The sequence below is a fragment of the Cricetulus griseus genome, chromosome 3, assembly GCF_003668045.3.
Source record: "Cricetulus griseus strain 17A/GY chromosome 3, alternate assembly CriGri-PICRH-1.0, whole genome shotgun sequence".
NCBI lineage: Eukaryota > Metazoa > Chordata > Mammalia > Rodentia > Cricetidae > Cricetulus > Cricetulus griseus.
This window is the reverse complement of record NC_048596.1, coordinates 138,012,349-138,034,855: the sequence shown is the minus strand read 5'-3', so window position 1 is coordinate 138,034,855 and position 22,507 is coordinate 138,012,349. Positions and strand designations below refer to the sequence as shown.

The following is a 22,507-nucleotide window of genomic DNA, read 5'->3' as shown; positions in this document are numbered from 1 at the left end:
TCACAGTAATAGGCTGCAATGCCTGTGAATGAATGAGCTTGCCAGTAAGGAAAGCAGGCAAAGAATAGAGCTTCATTATTCCATGTCTTTTAGATGAGCTACCACCAGAAACTGTGGATATCCTATCTCAAAAGATTTAGACTTAAATTGGTCCTTTGCACTTCAAGTTTCTAGGAAACCATTACTAAATGACTGATGAGAAAATTTAGTTACACATTTGCATACATTCACACACTCACACATGCAGGGGCCCATTTTGAAGGGCCAGCAGTGATGTAAAATATCTCAAATGTGTCTACTGAGATGGTTCAGGAGGCAAAGGGACTTGTTTCTAAGCATTTTCTGCAACAAACCTGAGTTCAATTACCAGGAATTGCATTATAGAAACAGAGAACAGTTGAGTCCCTCATTTTTTTTTTTGATTTCCATACATGCTTTCTGGCATGTATGCCACGCACCAACATAAAGAAATGAGTAAATTAATGAATACATATTAAGAAAATTAAAAGTATATCTAAATGATCACACATTATAAAATTGTTTTTCAAAGAATAAATGATTCCACATTGTTATTTCTTAAGTATTTAAATGCTTTGGATAGACAAAGAGATTTATAAGATTTGCTGAGTGCACTATTGTGAAGTATGATAATGCACACAGAATATCTTATCATCTGAGTCCTGGTATCTTTGGTGACAGTGATGTCTCTCAACATTCTTTTCAGTACCAAATACATGGTTTTAAAAAACAAAACCAAAGCCCTTTTGTCACTCTGTCCTATGTGGATGTTCTGAAGAGCAGGCAGCAGTTAGCTCCTTCAAGCTCTTCTCATATGGAAGTTGGTACCTTCACCTCATAGAAAATGAGACGGTCTAGGACATGACCTTCTTAGAGTGATAATGATGACAATGAGTATCACTTGTTCTTGAAGAATGATTGATTTATAACAAGGGACAAAAGATGAATTATGTATTGCTAAGGCAAAACAATGAATTTATGAAGAAAATCAAATTACAGGAAACCTTCCAAATATCAAAATTTCTATACAATCAATTTTCCCTTGGAACTCTGACAGTGTGCTACCTGCCATTTTCAGTTTGAATTCTTTTGCAGGGCCTGTGTGTAGGCGTGGACAGCATCTAGTAGCTGTGGAGTAAAAGGCAGAATGTGCTATATGTAAAATGCTTAGTTATATCTGGAATGTGCTATGTCCTCAGAAGGGGTAGGAAGGTTCTATTAAAAAGTGTTAAACCAGGTAAAGATTATGATAATGATTATAATGATAGTGGCGATGATAAAACTGAAGTTAAGAAAATAAAAACTACTGAGGAAGTCTATAAGTTCTACTCCAGGTTCAAAGCAGAAATGACTCAAAACCATCAACACTGTGATTAATAACTCAAGAAACTTTCAAGACACAAAGGGAAAAACCTCTCAAAATGCATAAATGACCTAATTCTGTTGACACTGAAGCAAATATGAAAGTATAGAATAAAGTTGCTTTCTTTCCAAAGAAGAAGACATGTGAACAATTATATGAAGGATTGGTCCTGGATGACTTACCAGGAATCTATTCAATATCTATGCTTCAGTTGTTAGGAGCTTTTGTAATTCAGGCTGAAAACATTGATTCCCAGAACCAATACTGTGGCATAAAACTTTCTGTAATGATGTTACAGGGATCCAACACCCACAACCTAATTCCATGTGCACCACACTCACAAGCATACATGCAAGCAAAGCACTTATACTCATAAGACAAAATAAATTAATATAAATATTTTGATAAGAAAATTGGTCAGGTAGAAATAGTCAGGCTTCCTTAATTTCTTCAGCAGTGGTTATCTGGTTGTCCTTTCTATAGTACAAAATGGGAGTATCACCTACCTATGTTTGATAAATGTCTAGAATTTACTGTCAAGAATGTGGTCTCTAAAATTCCTGCTTTGTTTTTAAAAGTGGAGGTCTACCATTTACCTTTTTTTGTTCACATATTTATAGAATGCTATTCATCACACAGTAATAGCTGTGGTCAGATATGGAGATATTGATAAATATACAAGGAAATAATGTCAGTATTTTAATAAAGTAAAAAATGGCACTTACAGAGCAACATGCAGTGGTACACTCATAGGTATAAGCGTGCCTCTGAGAAGAAAGTACCACAAATCTATTGTGAGTCATGCACTGCCCTCCAGATGTTAGGAATCACAGGCACAGGAGTTTCATTGCTCTCTTTCCCCCATCTTGCTTTTCTGTCATAACTAGCTTATTTTCTCTCATAAATATGGTTTTCATGGGTAAATGTGCAATAATTTATAGACAACTGATAGATCAGATAATTGGGGTATCAGGTCTTAGTGATTTGTTTAATTTCTGCTCTTTTATCTTGTATTCTCCAATACTGTTATAACATTTTTCATAAAACAGCTATTTGCTGTAAAATTGAAGCTCTTTTTTCAATTTTTTAAAATTTTACATACCAATCCCAGTTCCCCTCCCTCCCTTCCTCCTGCTCCCCCCAACCTTCCTCCCACCCCACCCTTATCTGCTCCTCAGAGAGGGTAAGTCCTCCCATACCAGACAACAATGTCTGTCCCATCACCAAGTCAGAACCAAGGCCCTTTCCACTGTATCTAGGCTGAGCAAGGTATCTCTCCATAGGAAATAGGCTCCAAAAAGCCAGTTCATGCACTGGCCCCTGACAATGACCCCATGAACTTCCCAAGCCATCCACTATCACCTGCATTCAGGTGGACCTAGTTAGGTCCTTTGCATGTTCCCCAACTGTCAGTCCAGAGTTGGTGAGCTCCCACTCACTCGGGTCAGCTGTGTTCCCATCATGATCTTGATCTCTTTGCTCATATTATCGCTCCTCCTCTTCATCCTGACTCCAGGAGCTTGGCCTGGTGGTTAGTTGTGGATCTCTGCATCTGCTTCCATCAGTTCCTGGATGAAGGTTCTATGATGACAATTACAGTAGTCCTCAATCTTTTTTACAGGGAAAGGCCGGTTCAGGAATCCTCTCCACTAATGCTTAGAGTTTTACCTAGGGTCATCCTTATATATTCCTGGGAATTTCCCTTGTGCCAGGTTTCTCAATAATCCCATAATGGCTCCCTCTTTTAAGGTATTTCTTTCCTTGCTCTCCCTTTCTGTCCTCCCAACTTGACCAGACCTTTCCCTCATATTCTCCTCCCCAATCCCCTTCTCTCCTTTCTTCCTTCCCACCTTCTCCTCCCTCCCATGCTCCCAATTTACTCAGAGGATCATGTCTATGTCCCCCTTCATAGGAGGATCCTCTTTGTTACCTATCTTCTCTGGGGTTGTGAACTGTAGTCTGGTTATGCTTTGCCTTCTATCTAATATCCACTTATGAGTGAATACATACCATATTTGTCTTTCTGGATATGGGTTACCTGAGGATGGTTTTTTCCTAATTCCGTCCATTTGCCTGGAGATTTCAAGATGCCTTTGTTTTGTTACAGCTGCTAGTTCTCCATTGTGTATATGTACCACATTTTCTTTATCCATTCTAAAATTGAAGCTCTTAAAATATTACAACAATCATTACTTTGTGGTTACTTATTCTATCATCAGTTTTCCATGTGTAATGTTCTGCAAGAGTAAGTATTAACTTGATCCTTCAATGCCTACATTGGTTACTAACACTTCAGTGGGCATCTCTCAGCCTTTCACTGACTACTCCATTCAGATATTATCTATAATTGTTTTCCTGATTCAGCATATATTTAACCATTTACTAAGTGACCCATTGTGACTAAAAATGTGTTGAATCCAAATGACAATGTTTAGAGTTGATACATTTCTAAGATAATTACCAAACCATTCACTGCAACAGAATTGGCAAAATGAAAGAATCAATTAGGGGCCAAAATTCAGAAAAACTTCAAAGTGATAGACTACATTAAGTCAGGATATGCAGCTCTGATCTTTCAGTAACTGTTTCAAAACAGGGAGAAAGTTCTTGGAAACTAGGACAATTTTTAAATGGTGTTTTATAATGGGCATTTGAGGCCATGGAGAATGTTTGATATTGAACAAACAGATCTTTTGTTTTTTAATTTTATTTTTATTTATGTTTTTCTTTTCTTAAGGATGCAGTTGCTCATAATTGACAGCAGTGATTAGTAACCATCATCAATACACTAAATGAATACTTTACTCACAATAAACATGTGTTTGATTGATGATTCAGAGTGAATAGTAACAAAAGATGCCTATATATCACACCATATTGTCCATGGTTATTTCCCTTTGCACAATTAAGATGGTTTCATTCTTATTTATTTTTTCATCTCATTTTCTTATGTACAAATATATATTGGTAGGTAAATATTCCTAAGTTACCTTATACGAAATCCAAATCATTTTATTCTCACAGTTTACTAACAATCTATTGTATGACTACAAAAAAGATCATTTACCCAGGTCTCTTTAGATGAAAACATAGTTTCTAGCTTTAAGATTTTACAAGGAATACATCACGACTTTACCATATTATATGTTTGTGTAAATCAACTTTCTACACATATGGGTGTGAAAATGCTGAGTCAAATATCCATATTTTTATATTCGATAAATATTGTTATATTTCCACTCTCCTTTCCAGAAGCTATTTCTAATGTAAATGTAAGACATTTAAAAAGCCATATTTAAATCTCAGCAAATAATGATGAAACTCCCACCTTCACATAAACTCTTTTTTAGAAGATTCTAGACATTCCATAACCAAAGAAGGTGGCTGTTCTGTAAGTTCATGCAACTTACGTTCTATCAGAACCAAAACAAAGACATTTGAGTGTTTGTCAGTCTTTCCCCAGATTCATCAGTCCATTTGTAACATCCTCCTGTGGGTTTTTCAATTTGTTGTTCTAAAACAGCTGCACCTAGGTATGATCCAATCTTACGTATACTGTATATGTCCCAAAATGCACATAGCCATAGTGGTTTAATTTATGTCTTGTCCAGATACTAACAATAATTTTAAACACTTTAATGAAACTTATGTTAATGTTCTCTCTGAATATATATTTTTTCAAGAAGAAATGAATTTTATGTTTTGAAGAGAAATCACGCAGTCAGTGATTGCACAGTCATCTCTCAACATCCTTTCTATTCACTTAAGAAACTTCAATACACCATGGTGAGAATAATGCCTAAATGAGAGTTCTGGACATTAACTAGGGTGCAAATCAAACTTGATAGTGGTACTTCATTGAATGTGAAGCAAGAGTCAGTATCTTTAGCTTTGTTGCACACCTTTGGAGCAGAGACCCAAGGAAAGGAAGAGAGCAGGGTAATCTTTGTGTGGGGACCCATTGTCCTTTCACACTTAGGGGAGGTTAGCCCATGTTCTGTCGGTTGCCATAGCCCCTAGGATGGGCATCCTTCCAGTCATCCCACTGCTGCATTCTGTGGCGGGCGTCTTCATCTTCCTCTTCTTCCTTTTGCTCCTGCTCCTTCTCTTCTTTCTGAGATGCTCTATGGGATTCAGGTGGTGATGCTTCCTTTTCGACTTCCTGACCTGATGGTAAATCCGTACATTTCTGATGCTGCTCATACCAGTCGTTCACCGTCATAGTCGCCATACTTGGGTACCCAGCTCCAAAGATTTGTGCTTGGGCAGCGCTCCGTGTGAGGATGAAAGGTCTTCTTGAAGGCCTCTTCTGAAAAGGCACGCGGGAAGCCGATGTCTCACCAGAGTAGTAGTCTCTTTCCCTCAAAATCTCTATCTCCTGGTCAATGCGATCCATCTCGTCCAAGCTGATGTTAATCCACCTGCGAAGCTGAAGGAGGTTATACTCTCGCACACACTCTTCGTCAGCCTGACCACTCTCCACTGCTGATTTCAGAGTGGACAGCTTTTGCTCCACCGCCTTATTTTGCTTGTACCTGTCGATTTTGGCCTGCCTCTGGGATGCCATGGCAAACAGGGTGGGTTCCAGGAACTCAGAAGTGGTTGGGTTGCATTCTGGTGAGCTGCTCTGTTCCCAGGGCAGCTCAAAATCGGCCACATGGTAGTTGTGGCTCTGGGTTAGGAAGTTCTTGAAGTGCTCTCGAGCCTCCAGCAGGTAGTCGAAACGGTCCTTGTTGCCCACCAGGTTCAGTGTGAGCGCGCCTTTCAGGGCTGGGAGCATCAGGTACTTGAGGTCAGGGGAAGCAATCTCCTCCCAATCTTCATTCTGGCTGAATGGATCGAGCTCTGATAACATGTCTGAGGCCTTCTCCAGGAGTTCCAAAGCCCTCCTCACCTTATCCTGCATTGGCTTGGAGCCTGTGGGTTGGGTTGAGGCTTCCACCTCCTCCAGAAGTTGCCTTCCAGTTTCCAGCAGGTCCGGGAGTCTCAGCTGCTGCAGCTCCTCTTCAGATGTTGTCATCTTGCCAGAGAGAGGAACCCGGGAACTGAACCAACAAATCTTATATTGAACTAGTTTGTTGGAAAATTACAAAATAAAAGATACAGAATATAAACAAAAGAATAAAAGAAAACACAGTACAGCATCTAAAAAAGAATACTGATGTTACTCGTAATGTTTAATGTTTTTCAGATTAAGACAATATAGATACATGAACATTTTCAATATTGAAGATTACGATAGAGAATTATTTCAGTATGCTATATTTCTACAGAAATTACATAGTGTTTTATAAACCACACACTACATATTTTTAGGGGAAAATATGTAACCAATATGAAATTAAGACAAAAATAAGGAGCAAAAGACCAAAACTGTGAGAAAAAATAAAGTTGTGAACATATTCCTTGAGGCTACATGTTTAAAGACTTGGCAGTGCATGAGACCTATGGGGAATTTCCAGATTCTTGTTTAAATAGACTCACCATAAGACAAAGGAACACAGAGGGGGAGGGTCACTCTATTCTTCTCCTCACACCCTCACAGTGGAAAAAACAGAGACTTAACTTTAGAATCTCCCCACCAGGTCCTAGAACCACCAACTTCACAAGATGGCAGAAACACTGAAAGTTGTGCTTCCCACGCCAGCAGTTATCCAGTGCAACTAATTTCAACAGGGTATTAGGAGTGTGAACACCAGGAGGACCCTTCACTGATTATTCAGACCACTCAGGGACATCCACTACACTTGAAAACCCATGAAAGCTTTAACATTAGAGATTTTCTTAGTCTTGCCAATTATAGAGCAACTGAAGGGAAAAATTATATTTATGCAAATATCCTACATACTTGATGATCAAGAATAAATATGACAGCACAAAGTCATCTGAGTAAATTTTACTGACAAATATGAACTATATACCTTTGTTAATGAACTTTTGTTCCTCTATATTTGTAAATAAAATAAATACAGTCTAATAATATTTATTTGAGCATTAGCATTCACAGCATGTGTAAGAAATGGTAGAGAAAGCTGACATGGGCAAGCATTCCTTATTTCTTTATAAGAAGCATGAATTTGATTCCCCCTACTTCAGCAATTACCTATTACATTTCATATTAAAATTAAAATTTAAAACTTCTGCTCTATTGAACACAGCAATTTTTTTCTTAGCCACCATTTTTCTTTTTATATCTTTTAAATAACCTTTATTTAGGCACCTTCATTTTGTTGAATGGCAGGTGGAACTGTGAGCATAGATGTCACTGATTTCTTACAGCTTACAGAATTCTGAAATGTGGGATAGGCATGAAGTCCTACCAGAACTACCTACTTCATTTTCAGTCACATTTTCAGTAGATTTATCTTGTGCAGAATCAGAAGATTTAAAGTTAGCTTTTATTTTCTCAACAAGCAGAGTTAGACTGGAAAGATCAGAAGATTTCTTGAATTACACATTATCCAAATAAACACTTACATACTCTGATTTATGTCGTAAGGAGTGTAGTAAAAGTCAGTTGTTTCGCTCACTCCAAGTCTGAAGATCAATTTTATTTCATTTTATTATTGTTACTTTTAATGTGATGAAGACTTCCAATGACCCTAATCACAAACCTCACAAGAGTCTTGACATAGTGGCTATTCTCAGTGTGAAAGTGCCATCTCATTTCATGGATGTTTGTAGGTGTAGTCACTTCATAAAGCTTTCATGTTGTGACATGAGGAAAGGAAATGCCTAATGACTTTTGGCAATAGCATTAGGAATGACTGACAAATTAACAAAGAAATTTATATGGGAACATGTCAATCTTCAGAACACAAGACTATTTTGAAAAATGGATATTAATATTACTGTATTTCGAAATATTATGCCAACATGAGAGCATCAGAAGTTTGTGGTACTTGTTCAAAGACTGATATTAAACAAATGAATTTGTTGTTTCAAACAAATATTTAAATAACTTGTCAACTTATTTCACAAGGCAATGAATTATAAATGACTGTTTTTCTTTTCTCATCACTATAGATTGGATCATTTAATGTCCACATACAAATTTATCTTTCATCTCTCAGTGAAATTTCAATTGACTTAAAAGAGTTCATAGTCATAAAACTGCAATCAACATTACATGTCCCATGAAAGAATACATAGAAAGAGATTTTCATTTCAGTGAATATAAAGACAGGCAACATGTCTTATTTATTTCTTAATCGGTGGTTTAGGAAATACGGACCCTTGCTAGTGTAAACATCATTGATAAGAATAAAAGTGTATTGCATACAATTCAGATACCGGAAATATTTAGAATATAAGTGGGAAAAGATGTGGTGTGTGTGTGTGTGTGTGTGTGTGTGTGTGTGTGTGTGTGTGTGTGTGAGTGAGAGAGAGAGAGAGAGAGAGAGAGAGAGAGAGACAGACAGACAGACAGACAGACAGACAGACAGATAATACAGAATATACAATGTGTACAAAAGAAACATGAAAGGGAAAATACCCTAAAGAAGTTTGGGAAGTAATGATAGGAGACTTGCCTTCTTGCCTTAAAGTTCATTCCATAGTGCTGTGGAGGAAGAATTAAGAGAGATGCTTCCTTAAAAACAAGCTAGAAGGACAGAACCAACTTCACTAACGTTGATCTCTGACCTCCAAAATATTCTGTGGTATGTATTCATCCACACACATACAATGAGCAACTACTTAGTCAGGGGTGGTTGTGCATGACTTTAATTTCAGCAATTGCTAGGCAGAGGAAGGTAGATTTCTGAGTCTGGGGTCAGCCTGGTCTGCAGAATGATTTACGGGACAGCCAGGGATACACAGAGAAACCCTGTCACAAAACAAACCAACAACAGCCACAAAATACAAGAAAAAATATATTTAACCCAAAATTAAAGAAAACCTAAACACTGCAAGGTCAACAAAATGAGAGGAATAAATACTCACATTTCAGTAATGAATATTAATATTAATGGTCTTTCCTTGCCAATAATATGACCAAGAGCAGTGTAATTAATAAGCAAGTGGAATGGATCAATCTCTCTCTTGTATCCAAGAAATGAAGTTCACAACAAAAGATAGACATTGCTTTAAAGTGATGGAATGCAAAATAGTATTCCAAGCAAATGGTCTAAAGAAATAATCTCTCTTTTCAGGTATTCAACAAAACAGACATGAAACTAAAACTAATGAGAAAAGAGAAAACATTTAATTATATGTAGATTAAATGAACAACACCTAAAGAAGACATTATCACTTTACATATACTGCAAACAAAGTAGGAGAATAGAGGATTCAAGAGGGCTGGTATAGGAACCATGTGCAGAAAAGAATTTTGGCATGACTGCATACAAATATTCCAGGAGAGAATTTCAGTGTCTTTCTCCACAGAATTGTTTTTAATCAGGGAAATTTTTTTCACCACTTTGGAGGAGTGATTTAATGCCTATCTGGGCTTGATTGAGGAGCTACTTGGAATATCCTGTGTGCCAGGAACAAAACTTTGATGGAATCTAGCTCAGAGTAACAAACGGAACAAGAATTTCATCCCAATTTTCAGGCAGCTTGGTCTCTGTAGAATCCCACAATTGTTTGGCCAGAACTCATTAAATATTTTTTATGTTAAACAGCACCACATTTGGGTGCTCAGGAACAATACTGCAGGAACACTGTACTTAATACCTAAGGCAAGGAGAGGAAATAAGAAGCGCCTCCAATAAGCCAAGCCCATAGTGGCACCATACTAAAATTTCCTCCAGTGTATTCAGAAAACATGGTTTACCTCAGCCTGTTGAGGATGTGGAGTTAGAAGAATCCTTGTCCACTGGTAGAAATGTAAACTTGAACAGCCACTGTTGAAATCAGGGTGGGGAATCCTTGTAAACCTGGGGATAGATCTACTTCAATATCTAGCTGCACCGCTCCTGAAATACTGAAGAAAACAGCATATCCTATTACATACAACCACTTCATTCATTTTAATTAGAAATAGGAAACAGCCTGGATATACATTAATTGGTAATGAACATGTAGTGCATTTATGCAATCAAATATACCTCTAATTTAGAAAACATGATATCATAGAACTCATATTTAATTAATGGAAGTAAAAATGTCATTCTTCCTTCAATAAACAGTCGTCTGATATGATCTTTCTACTGTGTCCACAATTTAGAGAAATACAAAAGTACATATTTCAATTCCTCTAGACTCTTGTCATTAAAATAGATTTTGAGTACTCCTCACCAAAAAACAGAGCTTAAAGCTCATTGGCTTTATAAATATTTAATAAGCATTTTATGGTACATCTTGACTAGATTCCCACATGTCTCAAATGAATTGAAATATTTTTATATACTGTCACTTACATTCTCATTTACGCATTTAGCCACCAATTATGATTATATACCTGTGAAATTAGTTCTAGAAAAGAATAGGCATTTAAAAAGTTGTTAATACACAAAGGGAAATATTTTTTAACACTAGTGTAAACCGACAACTCACAGTTTGCATTCTTCAATCATAGGTGACTTAAATTATTACTATAGTAATGAAAGGAAACAGCTGAAAATGATATGTTGCTTGTGGTGTTAACTCCACTTAATTTGAAACCTTAGGATAATTTTATTTTCTCCCACTAACTATGTAATGCAGTTTCAGCATAAAATTTAAATATTTATATGTCAAATATTGAATTTGTACTAATAGTTCAGCATATCTAAATCACAGTGGTACTTTTTGGAAGCCAAAAACCAGTTTATCTGTATTTTATTTTCTGATTAATACTATGATTGTAGGTCAGTGGGTTGAGAGAGAAGAATTATGTATTTCTGGCCCATTGTATATTAATAAATAGATGGCTAATGGTTAAAAAATGTCATTCTTAGTGGGTTACCCAGTACTCCATAGAAAAAATATTATACAATCACTTAAATTTAATCAAATTTAGCATTTCATCATTACAAAGGAGTGTACAAATCCTTAAATCCACAGAAGTAAGGTGTGGAGTAAGAGGCTATGAGGCAGGGAAAATTTCCCTGAGAAAGGGTAAATAATATAAGTTGCTTGGAGACACACAGGGACTGATACTCCAACTTATTGGTCACGAATATTTCCACTGATCTAAATGCCTCTTCTGAACAGCCTTTGAAAACTATAAAATTCAACTGGGCTTGAACTGTAGTCCTCCAGCATACTCTGTATAAATGCTATCATTGAGCTACACCCATATTCCTTAAGGGCTTTGAAAATAATAATAATCACTTGCACTGATTTGTACTAACCTTTTCATCAGACCTATAATCTAAACTGATTCTTATCATTCTTCCCTCACTGATGTCTCAGACAAATTAATAGTTTTTCTTTTGCTCATATCCTCACTAGTAACACTCAATTCTGTTAATTTTGATACAGAGTTTCAAACTGAAGCCTAATCTTGATTCTAACTTGTGTATTCCAAAGTGGCCTAACAGATTGTTCCTCCCTGTTCTCCTCCTCTACCAATGAAGGCTTGCAGATAATATCCCCCATGATAGCTTCCATCCACTTTTCCTTGTTTGAAAAACCCAGGCTTTAAGGAAAAAAAAATCATGAAACTCACAGGTAAATGAAAGTAATTAGATAAAACAAATCATACTGAATATGGTGACCTGGATGCCAAAAGACAGATATGATATGTATTTGCTTATATGTGAATATTGCAGTCAATAGAGAACTAGCTTAATAAGGATTTCTATGCCATGAAGAGATATGATCACCACAGCAACTCTTATTAAGAAAATATATAATAGGGGCAGCTCATTTACAGTTCAGAATTTCAGTCCATTAACATCATGATAGGACATGAAGGTGGACATGGTATTGGAGGAGTAGCTAAGAGTCCCATATCTTGCAGAAAACAGGAAACTGTCTGAGACACTGGGCAATAACTTGAGCATATGTGAAAACTCAAAGCCTATAAGAGGGAGACTTTTCTTTGTCTAGTTTGGTCCCACTTGACCATTTTTCTCTCTGCCAATTGGGTCCTCCAGTCACTTTAAGATAACCACTCAGAGACTTAATATATATTTATAATTGTTTGGCCAGAGGCTTAGGCTACTTACTGGCTAGCTATCCCTTAAGATATTAACCCATTTCTACTAATCTGTGTATCTCCAGCTAGTTGTAGCTTACTGGTGATGCCCTTGCATCTTGCTTCTCCTGCCACTGCATGCTGTCTTCTTTCTCTCTGTCTCTTTCTTCGGAATTCTCACCTAGCTAAAATCTGCCTGTCAATTAACCAAAACAACTTTATTCATCAACCAATAAAAGCAATGCAATTCCCAGCGTAAAGAAGGGCATCCCACATCAAAGCCCTCCTCCACAGTGACACTATTACTCCAAAAAGATCATAACTACTCCAACAAGGCCACATTTCCTAACAGTTTCACACCCTTTGGAGACCATTTTCTTTCAAACCACCACATTCTACTCCCTGGCTCCCAAAACCCTTGTAGCCATGTTATAATTTTAAAAATGCATTCAGTCCGACTTCAAAAGTCTCCATCATCTTATCGCAATCTCAGCAATGTTAAATGTCCAAAGTTTAAAGTTTCTTCTGATATTCATGCAGTCTCTTAACTGTAATCATCTGTAAAATTAAAAGAACACATACTTTCTTTTTACTTTTTTAAAATTTAAATTAGAAACAAGCTTGTTTTGCTTGTCAATCCCAGTTCCTTCTCCCTCTTCTCCTCCCCTGCCCCCCACCAACCCCACCATATCCCCCACCATACCCCATCCCCTTTCTGCTTTCCAGGGAGGGTGAGGCCTTCCACTGGGATTCTTCAAAGTCTGGAACATCATTTGGAGCAGAGCCTAGGCCATCCCCCTTGTTTCTACGCTGAAAGATTATCCCTATATGTGTAATGGGCTCCCAAAGTCCATTTGTATACTAGGGATACATACTTACCCACTACCAGAGGCCCCGTGGATTGCCCAGGCCTCCTAACTGGCACCCATGTTCAGAAGGTTTGGGTCCCTCCTATGCTGGTTTCCCAGCTATCAGTCTGGGGCCCATGAGCTCCCCCTTAGAACACATCCTTGCAACATATAATGGTACAGGATATACATTACCATTCCAAAACATAGGGGAAAGAGCATAATGAGAAAATACTGGACAAAAGTAAGACAGAAGACCAAGTAGGCAAAATCTAAACTGTTTCTACATGTCTGATGTCAACATGTTTAGATCTACAACTTCTTTTAGTTTTGTTGACTAAAACACACTTCTATCCCTGGGATGTTCCCACCCAATGTTAGTAGCTCTCCACAGCCAGTATCCAAGGGCACTGGCATCTCTACCATCTTGGTGTCTGCAAGACAATCCAGGCTTCACTTTTAGAGCTTCACTAAATGGTCTAAACCTCCATTCTGTGACACCACTGACACTTGCCTGGCATCACCATTTTTCCTCAGGAATGGAGGCAAACTCCATAACCCCTTTCCTCTGTGCTTGACTCTAAAGCTGCAACTAGGAGGCCAAGCCACCAAGTTCGGTTCCTTTCTGGGACTGGAACTCATCTTTTGGAGTTAACTTAGACTCATCATTCAATTACATCTTCATCACCTTTCAGTTTTCTATGGTTTTCTTCACTGCTGGAGCTTGACTGTCCTTGATTTTGCTCTGTAGACTTGACTGGCCTCAAACTCAGAGATCTGTCAGCATCTACCTCCTGAGTGCTGAAATTAAAGGCATGTAACACCACACCTGGCTCTAAGATATCCTTTAATTCATTTTCACAAGTTGGAAACTTAGGTGGGTGGGATCTTTCCCTGAGATCATACCTAGCTTTATTCCATTTCTTTACCATTTATCTCCTTGAGCCCAGGATTTATATCTACTCCACTTCCTGGTACTCCTTTTCTCAATCTGTACATCTTTTTAAATTTTTATTTGCTCAGCTTGGTACTATCCATTATATGTCTTCATTAGAGTTTCCACTAATAACTTCATGACAGAGTCTAGTCTAGGTTGTTTTGAGATTTGCTTTGCCAAAGGAATTAAGCCAAAACTCTTCTCTTTAGCCTGAGGCAGATTCTTCAGACAAGGGCAAAAGACAGCCACTTTCTTTACCATATCAGAAGAATAATCTCTAGGCAACATATAAAATTCTTCTCCTCTGGAAACCTTTTTTTCATTATTATTATTATTATTATTATTATTATTATTTAAATTAGTCACAAGCTTGCTTCAAATGTCAATCCCAGCTCCCTCTCCCTACCCTCCTCTGCTGCCTCCCACCCCCAAACCCCAACCCCCTTTGCTCCCCAGGAAGGGTGAGGCCCTCCATGGGGATCTTCAAAGTCTGTCATATCATTCCAGGCAGGGCCTAGGTCCTCCCCCATGTGTCCAGACTGACAGGACATCCCTCCATGTAGAATGGGCTCCCAAAGTCCATTTGTGAACAAGGGATAAATACTGGTCTACTACCTGAGGCCTCATAGATTGCAAGGCCTCCTCATTGACGCCTACATTCAGGGGGTCTGGATCAATCCCATGATGACCTCTCAGCCATCAGTCTGTGGTCCCTGGACTGATGACAGTCTGGAAACTCTTAATCCATCCTCCTCCCCACAGTTCAACATCTCTTAGCACCACTGTCTTCCATGCACCAACTAGTATGTCCCACGAAACAGCACTAAAAGCCTTCAACTACTTTTCTAATTCACAATCCCAAGGTCCATACTCCTTCAAACAAAAGCATGGTCAAGCTTATCACAGCAACACCTCATTCCCTGGTGCCAACTTCTTTATTCGGGTTTCTATTGATCTGAAGAGACACCATGCCCATGGCACCTCTTATAAGGAAAACATTTAATTGGCTTATAATTTGGGGTTCAGTCCATTATTGTCATGATGGTATAGGGCAGTGTGCAGGAAGACATGGTGCTAGAAAAGCAGCTGAGAGTCTTCTATTTTACAAGCAATAAGAAATGGTCTCAGAAATTGGGTGGTATCTTAAGCATATATGCGAACTCAAAGCCCACCTCTGTAATGACACACTTCAACCAAAAGGAGCATGCTTACTCCAATAATGATTCACCTCTTAATATTGCCACTCTATTTGAGTGCCATCTTCTTTCAAACAACCACAATAAGAAAGCTACAATCTGTAGATCCACAAAGATCAGGTTTAGAGTAAGACACTCAGTATGACAGGTCTCTCTAGTAAAGGGAAATAAAAGTTTCATATGGATAGATGGGCTGGGGGTTGATAGGGGAGGAACAAGTAAGGATTATTCAGGGTAGGTGTAGACAAAGAATGGAATCCAGAGAAAGACAGGTAAAATTAAGGACCATTCAGAGTTAATATGGAAACTTAAAGAGTAGAAGCTTCCTGAAATATCTGCATCTATTAATGAAATTGCAAAATAATAGGGGAGATAGAGTTCCAACTGGACATCTCCTGTCACCAGGTGATATTTCCAGTACCAAGATTGTATGATATTTATAAAATTCAATGAAAATGGAGAAATAGTGCTGGGACCCAAATAGAGCCTTTGCCCACAGCATGCTTCAGCAACTTTGATACAGGGATGGACTCTGAAAACTACCAAGCCTGAAAGTAAACCCATTCACAAAGCCTTTAATCTAATATAATGTTCTGCCTGACAGGTATGCTCCTGCAATGGCAGAACATAGCTGGTAGGAATAAATAAACCTATGTCTAATTTGACTTAAGACCTACTCCATGAAATCAAATCCAAACCTGACATTTCTTGTGTGATGGAGAACCTGAGAGTCCATTTTCCAGAAATGAGGAGAAACAAGTATTATACTGTTTTACACACACACACACACACACACACACACACACACACACACACACACACACACACCTCAAACAAACAAACTAAAAATCTTATCAATTAAATGACTCCTAATGATATTCTGTTATATGCAAAGCTCAGAACCTTGCTCAGCTATCATCACAGAGGCTTTCTCCTACATTAGATGGGAACAAATACAGTGTCTTAAAGTCAGACATCATACAGAGAAGGAAAGGCCTTGGAACATTCATCATTAAACCTTATGCATTCATCAAATCCATCTCCTCGTGGCTCAGGAAACCTTAAAGAAGAGGTAGGTGAAAGTAGGAAAACAAGGCCTTATATATCAACATTACCTGAGAGCATAGGAGCTCTCAGAAACAGAGGAAGCATGCACAGAGCAAACATGGCTATGCACCTTGTCCTCTACATATATGTTATAGTTTCTAGTTTCACATTTTTATGAGATTCCTGTGTTCGCAAATGGATGTGTTTCTATTTGAAGGTTTTCATTTGGAATGTTTTCTTTCTGTTTATTTGTTTCGTGCATTTTCAATGTTTTAGTTTCTATTTTATCTTAAAATTTGTTATATTTTATTTTGATCTGTTTTGTAAGGATAGATACAAACAGAATGTGGGGAGGAACTAGGAATAGATAAGGGAGAACAAACCATAATTAGGATACATTACTTAAGTAAGAAAATCTATTTTCAACGAAAAACCTCAATCCCTCTTGGCGTTAGTGCCATTTTCCTTGAAACTCCTGAGCCTTGAGAGCAAAGTAGAGGAAGAAGTGAATGTGCAGGTTGAAGTGCAAGAGAATAAAGATGAGGCAGAAGTCAAAGTAAACAGGGTCATCCACCCAGCAAGGCTGAGGAGCAGAAGTGAGGGATGCTGAAGACTGGGATGCTGGTAAAAGCTGTTGGACTGTGTGCTTCTGTCGGCGTAAGTCTCAAAAGACCTGTAACCTCACCATCTGCTCACAGAGAACCACCTCAGAGACTCGCCTGCCTTCCTTACATCCGAAACAGTCTCGCTGGTCCTTGGCCGTAGACCTAAGGCATTCTGGACTTTGTTATGTTCTCACTTGTGGCCAAGTGTAATCTGTGTTGTGTAACCTGTCTCATCTGAAGAATAATAAAAAAAAATCATTGAGTCTACTTTTGTAAATACTTTTAATTTGTTTCTACTATGATTGTAAATATATGGAAATTTAAAACATAACTTTAACCTCTAAATGCAGTTAATCATTACAATTAAACTTCTATGGTAGACAGACAACAGATGAAGGCCAAGCTGGGCTTAAATAGTGAGATACTGTTAAACAAAAGCAAAATATATAAAATCAAAACAAGCAATGAAACCTAATACAGAAATAAATATTATTAGTTGGTAGATTTGGGGTATGATGTTAAAAGTACGGAAGAAATAAAACCTATTTAAAAATTATGGTGATAGTTCCCTGAAAGTAGTAGAGAGAAAGGAAGTGAATGAAAGTTTTCAGACAGTGTGGAAATCCAACACACATAATCACATTTTTAATGTAATAGTTTCACTGTAGTTAGTGAAGGTATTTGCCATATGGCAAGTGACTAAAAATTTAAAACTAAGTTAAATGTTTTTTGTGATGTAATGATGAAGTAATTGTGTTAAATTTTTCCTCAGAGTGGAAAGTTATATACAGATAAATAGGAAATCGTAGATTCATCAATTCTTGAAGTATTTTAATAAGATGTTAGGTTTAACTGAATATAGAGGGGTGTGGAACATTAGAAGTGTTTGACACATATGTATTGATGTGACACAAATGAGTTCATTTGCACTGAGCCAAATATGAATGACTACAGCGGGGACACAGATTTAGGATGACTGCAATACATTTTCCAACACTGATGTAGATACATATACTTTTACAACCAAATTGCAAACAAAATTCACACACACACACACACACACACACACACACACACACACACACACACACACATACTTATGGGCCTCTTTTTCTCATGCATAAATTACTTCATGGACATATCCACAGATACATATTTTATACACATATATATTCCTATATTTAAATTGTCCAGTCTATAAAATTTTACTCCTAAGCATGTTTTCAGGGTGGAATCTTTGGCGTTGGACAATGAATTGGTGTGCTTTTCCTGGGGAAGACTACCTATCCTCCTCCCAGCTATCCACAGTTGTCTATAGTACTTTGTGTATTGTTGAGGCCTCATGGGTTTCTTTTCTATTCAGTTTATCTCTTCCAGTGGTATTATTCTTGTTTAGCATCTTTTAAGTCATACAATATATTTTATCGTACTCTTCTTCTACTCTAAATCTTCTAGATTCTCTCTACCCATCTAATTTCATATTCCTCTCTCCCTTTTCCACATCAGAAAAGAAAAAAAAATTCCTGAAATTTACAACAACATGAACTTAAAATATTTTAAATAACACTAATTGAGAATGTAGTAGGGAAATTCAGGCATAAATTATTTCATGCAGCAATACATGCAACAAAAGTGGTGCAAGAACAGTACCTGATACTATCATAGATGAGTTGCAGAGGTGGGGGAATGGTTGCATGACCTCTGTATGTGAAAAAGACATGCAGCTGTGGATGTTGTGTTTGAGGCTACCATAGCCATCGGGAAATTTCTGATGGCTGCCTTACCCCATGTGTTATGAAATAATGTTTCTTATCCCTGCCTCAACAGTGCATTATATGGAGAAGGGTGGAGATATTGGTAAGGGAGGGAATGGAGGAAGAGAAAGTGGTAATTGAGAGGCATTAGAGGGATGATATGGAAATCTAGTGCAGTAGAAACTTCCTAAAATGTATGAAAGCAATCATAATGAGGTCTCCTAATAATTGTGGCTACATATCTAGGGAAACTGTGGCACCAAACTCGTGGGAGTAGTCAACCAATGTGTGATTTGATTAATGTTCTCTCGATGAGACAGAAGCCTTATTCAACAATGATTGGGCGATGAAGAACCAGAAACTAGATAGCACAGAAGTCTGTAAATGAAAGTTTCCACCCACCAGCCTGGTCCCACAACCCCTTTAGCTCCAAATAAGCACACAAAGAATTATATTAATTATAAAGCTGTTTGCTGGTGGCTTGGACTTCTTATTGGCTAGCTCTTTCTTAATTATTAACCCATAACTACAAATCTATGTATTTTTCCATGGCCTTACCGAAGAATGCCTGGTGTGTCCTATCTTCCTAGTCTCCACATGGCAACTATCTCTGCCTACCTTTCCCAGAATTTTCCTTGTCTCCTAGTCCCACCTGTTTTCCTGCCTTATTTGCCAACAGGGTTTTATTCATCAACCAATAACATAAATGTATATACAGAAGGACTTCCCCCATCAGAAGTCTAGAATAAACCATACACTTTTGATCTTGAAAACAAAAAGAAGTATCAACAAAATGACTCATGATATTCTGCTATCTGTGGTTCTCAACCTCTAGTTCAAGACACCCTTGGGGTGAAAGACCCTTTCACAAGGGTTTTATAAGTCAATCTGTATATCAGATATTTACATCACTATTTGTAATAGTAGTAAAGTTAAAATTATGCAGTAGCAATGAAAATGATTTTATGGTATTTTTAGCTACAACATGAGGGACTGTATTAAGGGGATGTAGCATTAGGAAGGCTCAAAGCTGCTATGCTCCACTCTTTGAGTAGAACCTTATTCAGTCATCATCAGGGATGCTTCCTCCTCCAGCAGATAGTAACAGATGCAGACAGTAAGAGTGATATATTACTCTGAGTCAGAGTCCCTGGAATGTACAGTTATAAATGGGATTTCTCCTTCAAATTCCTTCCCTCACAGCTCAGGAAACCCCATGAATGAGGAGGCAGGAAGAGTGTTTACAGTCAGAGTGAATGGAAGATAACAGGAGAACAAGGCCCTCTGAATGAACTTAGCAAGGCTCATTTGAACTCACAGAGACTGAAACAGCAAGTATAGAGGCTACACTAGTCTGAACAGGGCTCTCTCTGCATATACATTATACTGTTCAGCTTAGTGTTTTTATGGGGTTCCAGAGCATATGAACAAGTGGGTCTCTACTCTTTTATGCTGACTCTTGTGGTACTTTTTCTTCTCCTAGGTTGCCTTGTACAGCATAAATATGATGGCTTTTGTTTTATGTTATATCTCATTTTATGGTCTTTGCTTGTTATCTCTTAGATAAGTGTACTTTCATTCATTCCTTCCTTTCTTAACTCATTTTAACATAATATTTCTATTGGTCATTTGGGAATTCCACAATTTGTGTCCTGATCATACTTACTTTGTAGTCCTCCCAGGCTTGCCCCTACACCTTGTGACCTCCCTTACAAAGAGGAAAAAGAAAGTCCAATTCCTTTTGCCTATATACAGACTGGAGCATAGTCAAACCCTAGTGCCAAATCCCTTAAATAAAACAGAGTCCTCCACCACCCGAACCCTCAGTTGTTTAGAGCTACATTTCAGTGTCCTCAACACTATTTTCTACATACGTTGTTATTTAGGGGGGGCAAGTTAGTGGGTGAGTATAGGTTGTCACAGATGCCTTTTATGTCACACTTTCTCAACTGTAAGTTTGCATTCATCAAGGCTACTGCAAAAGTTGCCCCTGTATCCTTTAGAGTTATTTGGAGCATGGATTGTGGGCTTCCACATGGTTTCTGAAGACAACATGGAACACAGATATCTATATGGTCTTTCGTCATGAGAGACAGAAAAGGAGTGGATCTGGAAGGGAGAAGTGGTAGGTAGGAACAGGGAGATGTAGAAGGAATGGGGACTCTAAGCATGATACATTGTGTTATAAAAGAATTAATTTTGAATAAAAGAATAAAACAAATCCAAATAATGTTTTGAAACATAAAATTTATAAAACAAAGAAACAGACAACAATAAAACAAAATACTCCCCTGTGAATTTATTTGACTGAGAATGCCTAAGAAAAATCATGGCATTTGTATATCTTATAAACTTCATCCAAAATAGTGGATGAGAGCATAGTGAAATAGATGGCATAGCCAAATCAAAGGCTTTTTGAGAGTATCAGTTTATTGCCAAACCCTGATAACACCACAAATAAATAAACTAATAAATCATAAGTACATAGGCACTGTGTTCATACTGGATTACCATACAAGACAACAGAAAAAAAATTTTTTTAATCTGTTCCACTGCGTAGAATATACCTTTGTATGTAAAGACACTCCACTTACACATACTGGGCAATTTGCTAGCACAAATACTCTAACTTCTTATGCTCAGGTGTAACACAAACACACACACATACATACACACACACACACACACACACACACACACACCTTGATTCACCCTGTCCACCACTCTATCTTAAAGGCACTTTGGAAACCCCTTACCTTTATTATAACTATCATAGCATCAGAAATCCTACTTATCTGATGCTCCTAACCATTCAGAAATTGGGAGCTGCAAACCACCACACTCTGTTGCATTGACACTCTGCTGTTAACATGCATGTTAACTCTTAAGTACTTTCAGCCATGTACATCCTTCATTGCATGCAAGACACCTAATTTCACTAGGCATAGGGATGTTACCTTTGTGCAACATCCCTTTACCAGAAAAAAAATGCTCATTTTTGTTTGGTTACTATCCGTACTCCCACACACCTATAACAATAATCTAAAATACTGCCTGGACTTTGAAATGTTAATGTTCTCCCCAGAAAAGAACCCAGCTAAAGTGACAGGACAGATTGAGGGAGCAATAGAAGGGGCACTCTGCTGACAAAGGACAGGACAAAGGAACCTAGAGGACAAAGGAAGCTAGTTCCTGATCTGTTTGCTTTCAGATCTGATTTTTCAGAGCCAAAGTCTTGAGATCTATAAAATAATATTCTAATCTCAACAAATTTGTAATATTTAATGTGCAAAAATATTGTCTACCTCTGAAAGATACAAAAGGGCATAGAGGGACCTAACCTTGGTTGCTACATTGCCTTGCTGACCGTTCCTCAGGTGGATACTACAGGCATCTTGACTCCCTCTCCTCTGAGCAGGACCTGCTACTGTGCTGACTTGATGCATCACATAACCAACCCCCAGCCTAACCTAGTGATCCACACAACCCTTCAGTCTTACATGCTTGCATGTGTGCCAGGCTGCAGGAAATCAAGAATCTTTTCTGAACCTAATGACATAAGGCAGATGGCTATGAGTTTTAAGTTTTCCTGTTGCCAGTATGGAAAAGGAGGGTCTTCATAAACAACCTGTATAAATTGGTCAAGAGCAAATTCAAGATTTTTTGTAGGC

At 37.8% G+C, this 22,507-nt stretch overlaps 1 protein-coding gene across 4 annotated transcripts in view; it reads right to left on the bottom strand.

The window, feature by feature from the left end:
- Window positions 1–4,072: 4,072 nt before the first annotated feature.
- LOC100757243 (immunoglobulin-binding protein 1b) overlaps window positions 4,073–22,507 on the bottom strand; it is a 152,032-nt gene continuing 133,597 nt past the window's right edge. For 3 of the 4 annotated variants that reach the window (XM_027433983.2, XM_027433982.2, XM_027433984.2), the window contains 2 exons: window positions 10,161–10,310; window positions 4,073–6,451 (listed from right to left, as the gene is read on the bottom strand). In XM_027433983.2, coding sequence (XP_027289784.1) covers window positions 5,367–6,401 — 1,035 coding nt within the window. In that variant the 5' untranslated portion in view covers window positions 6,402–6,451; window positions 10,161–10,310 and the 3' untranslated portion in view covers window positions 4,073–5,366. The remainder of the gene's footprint in view (window positions 6,452–10,160; window positions 10,311–22,507) is intronic. The other variant, XM_027433986.2, reaches the window with a different exon arrangement.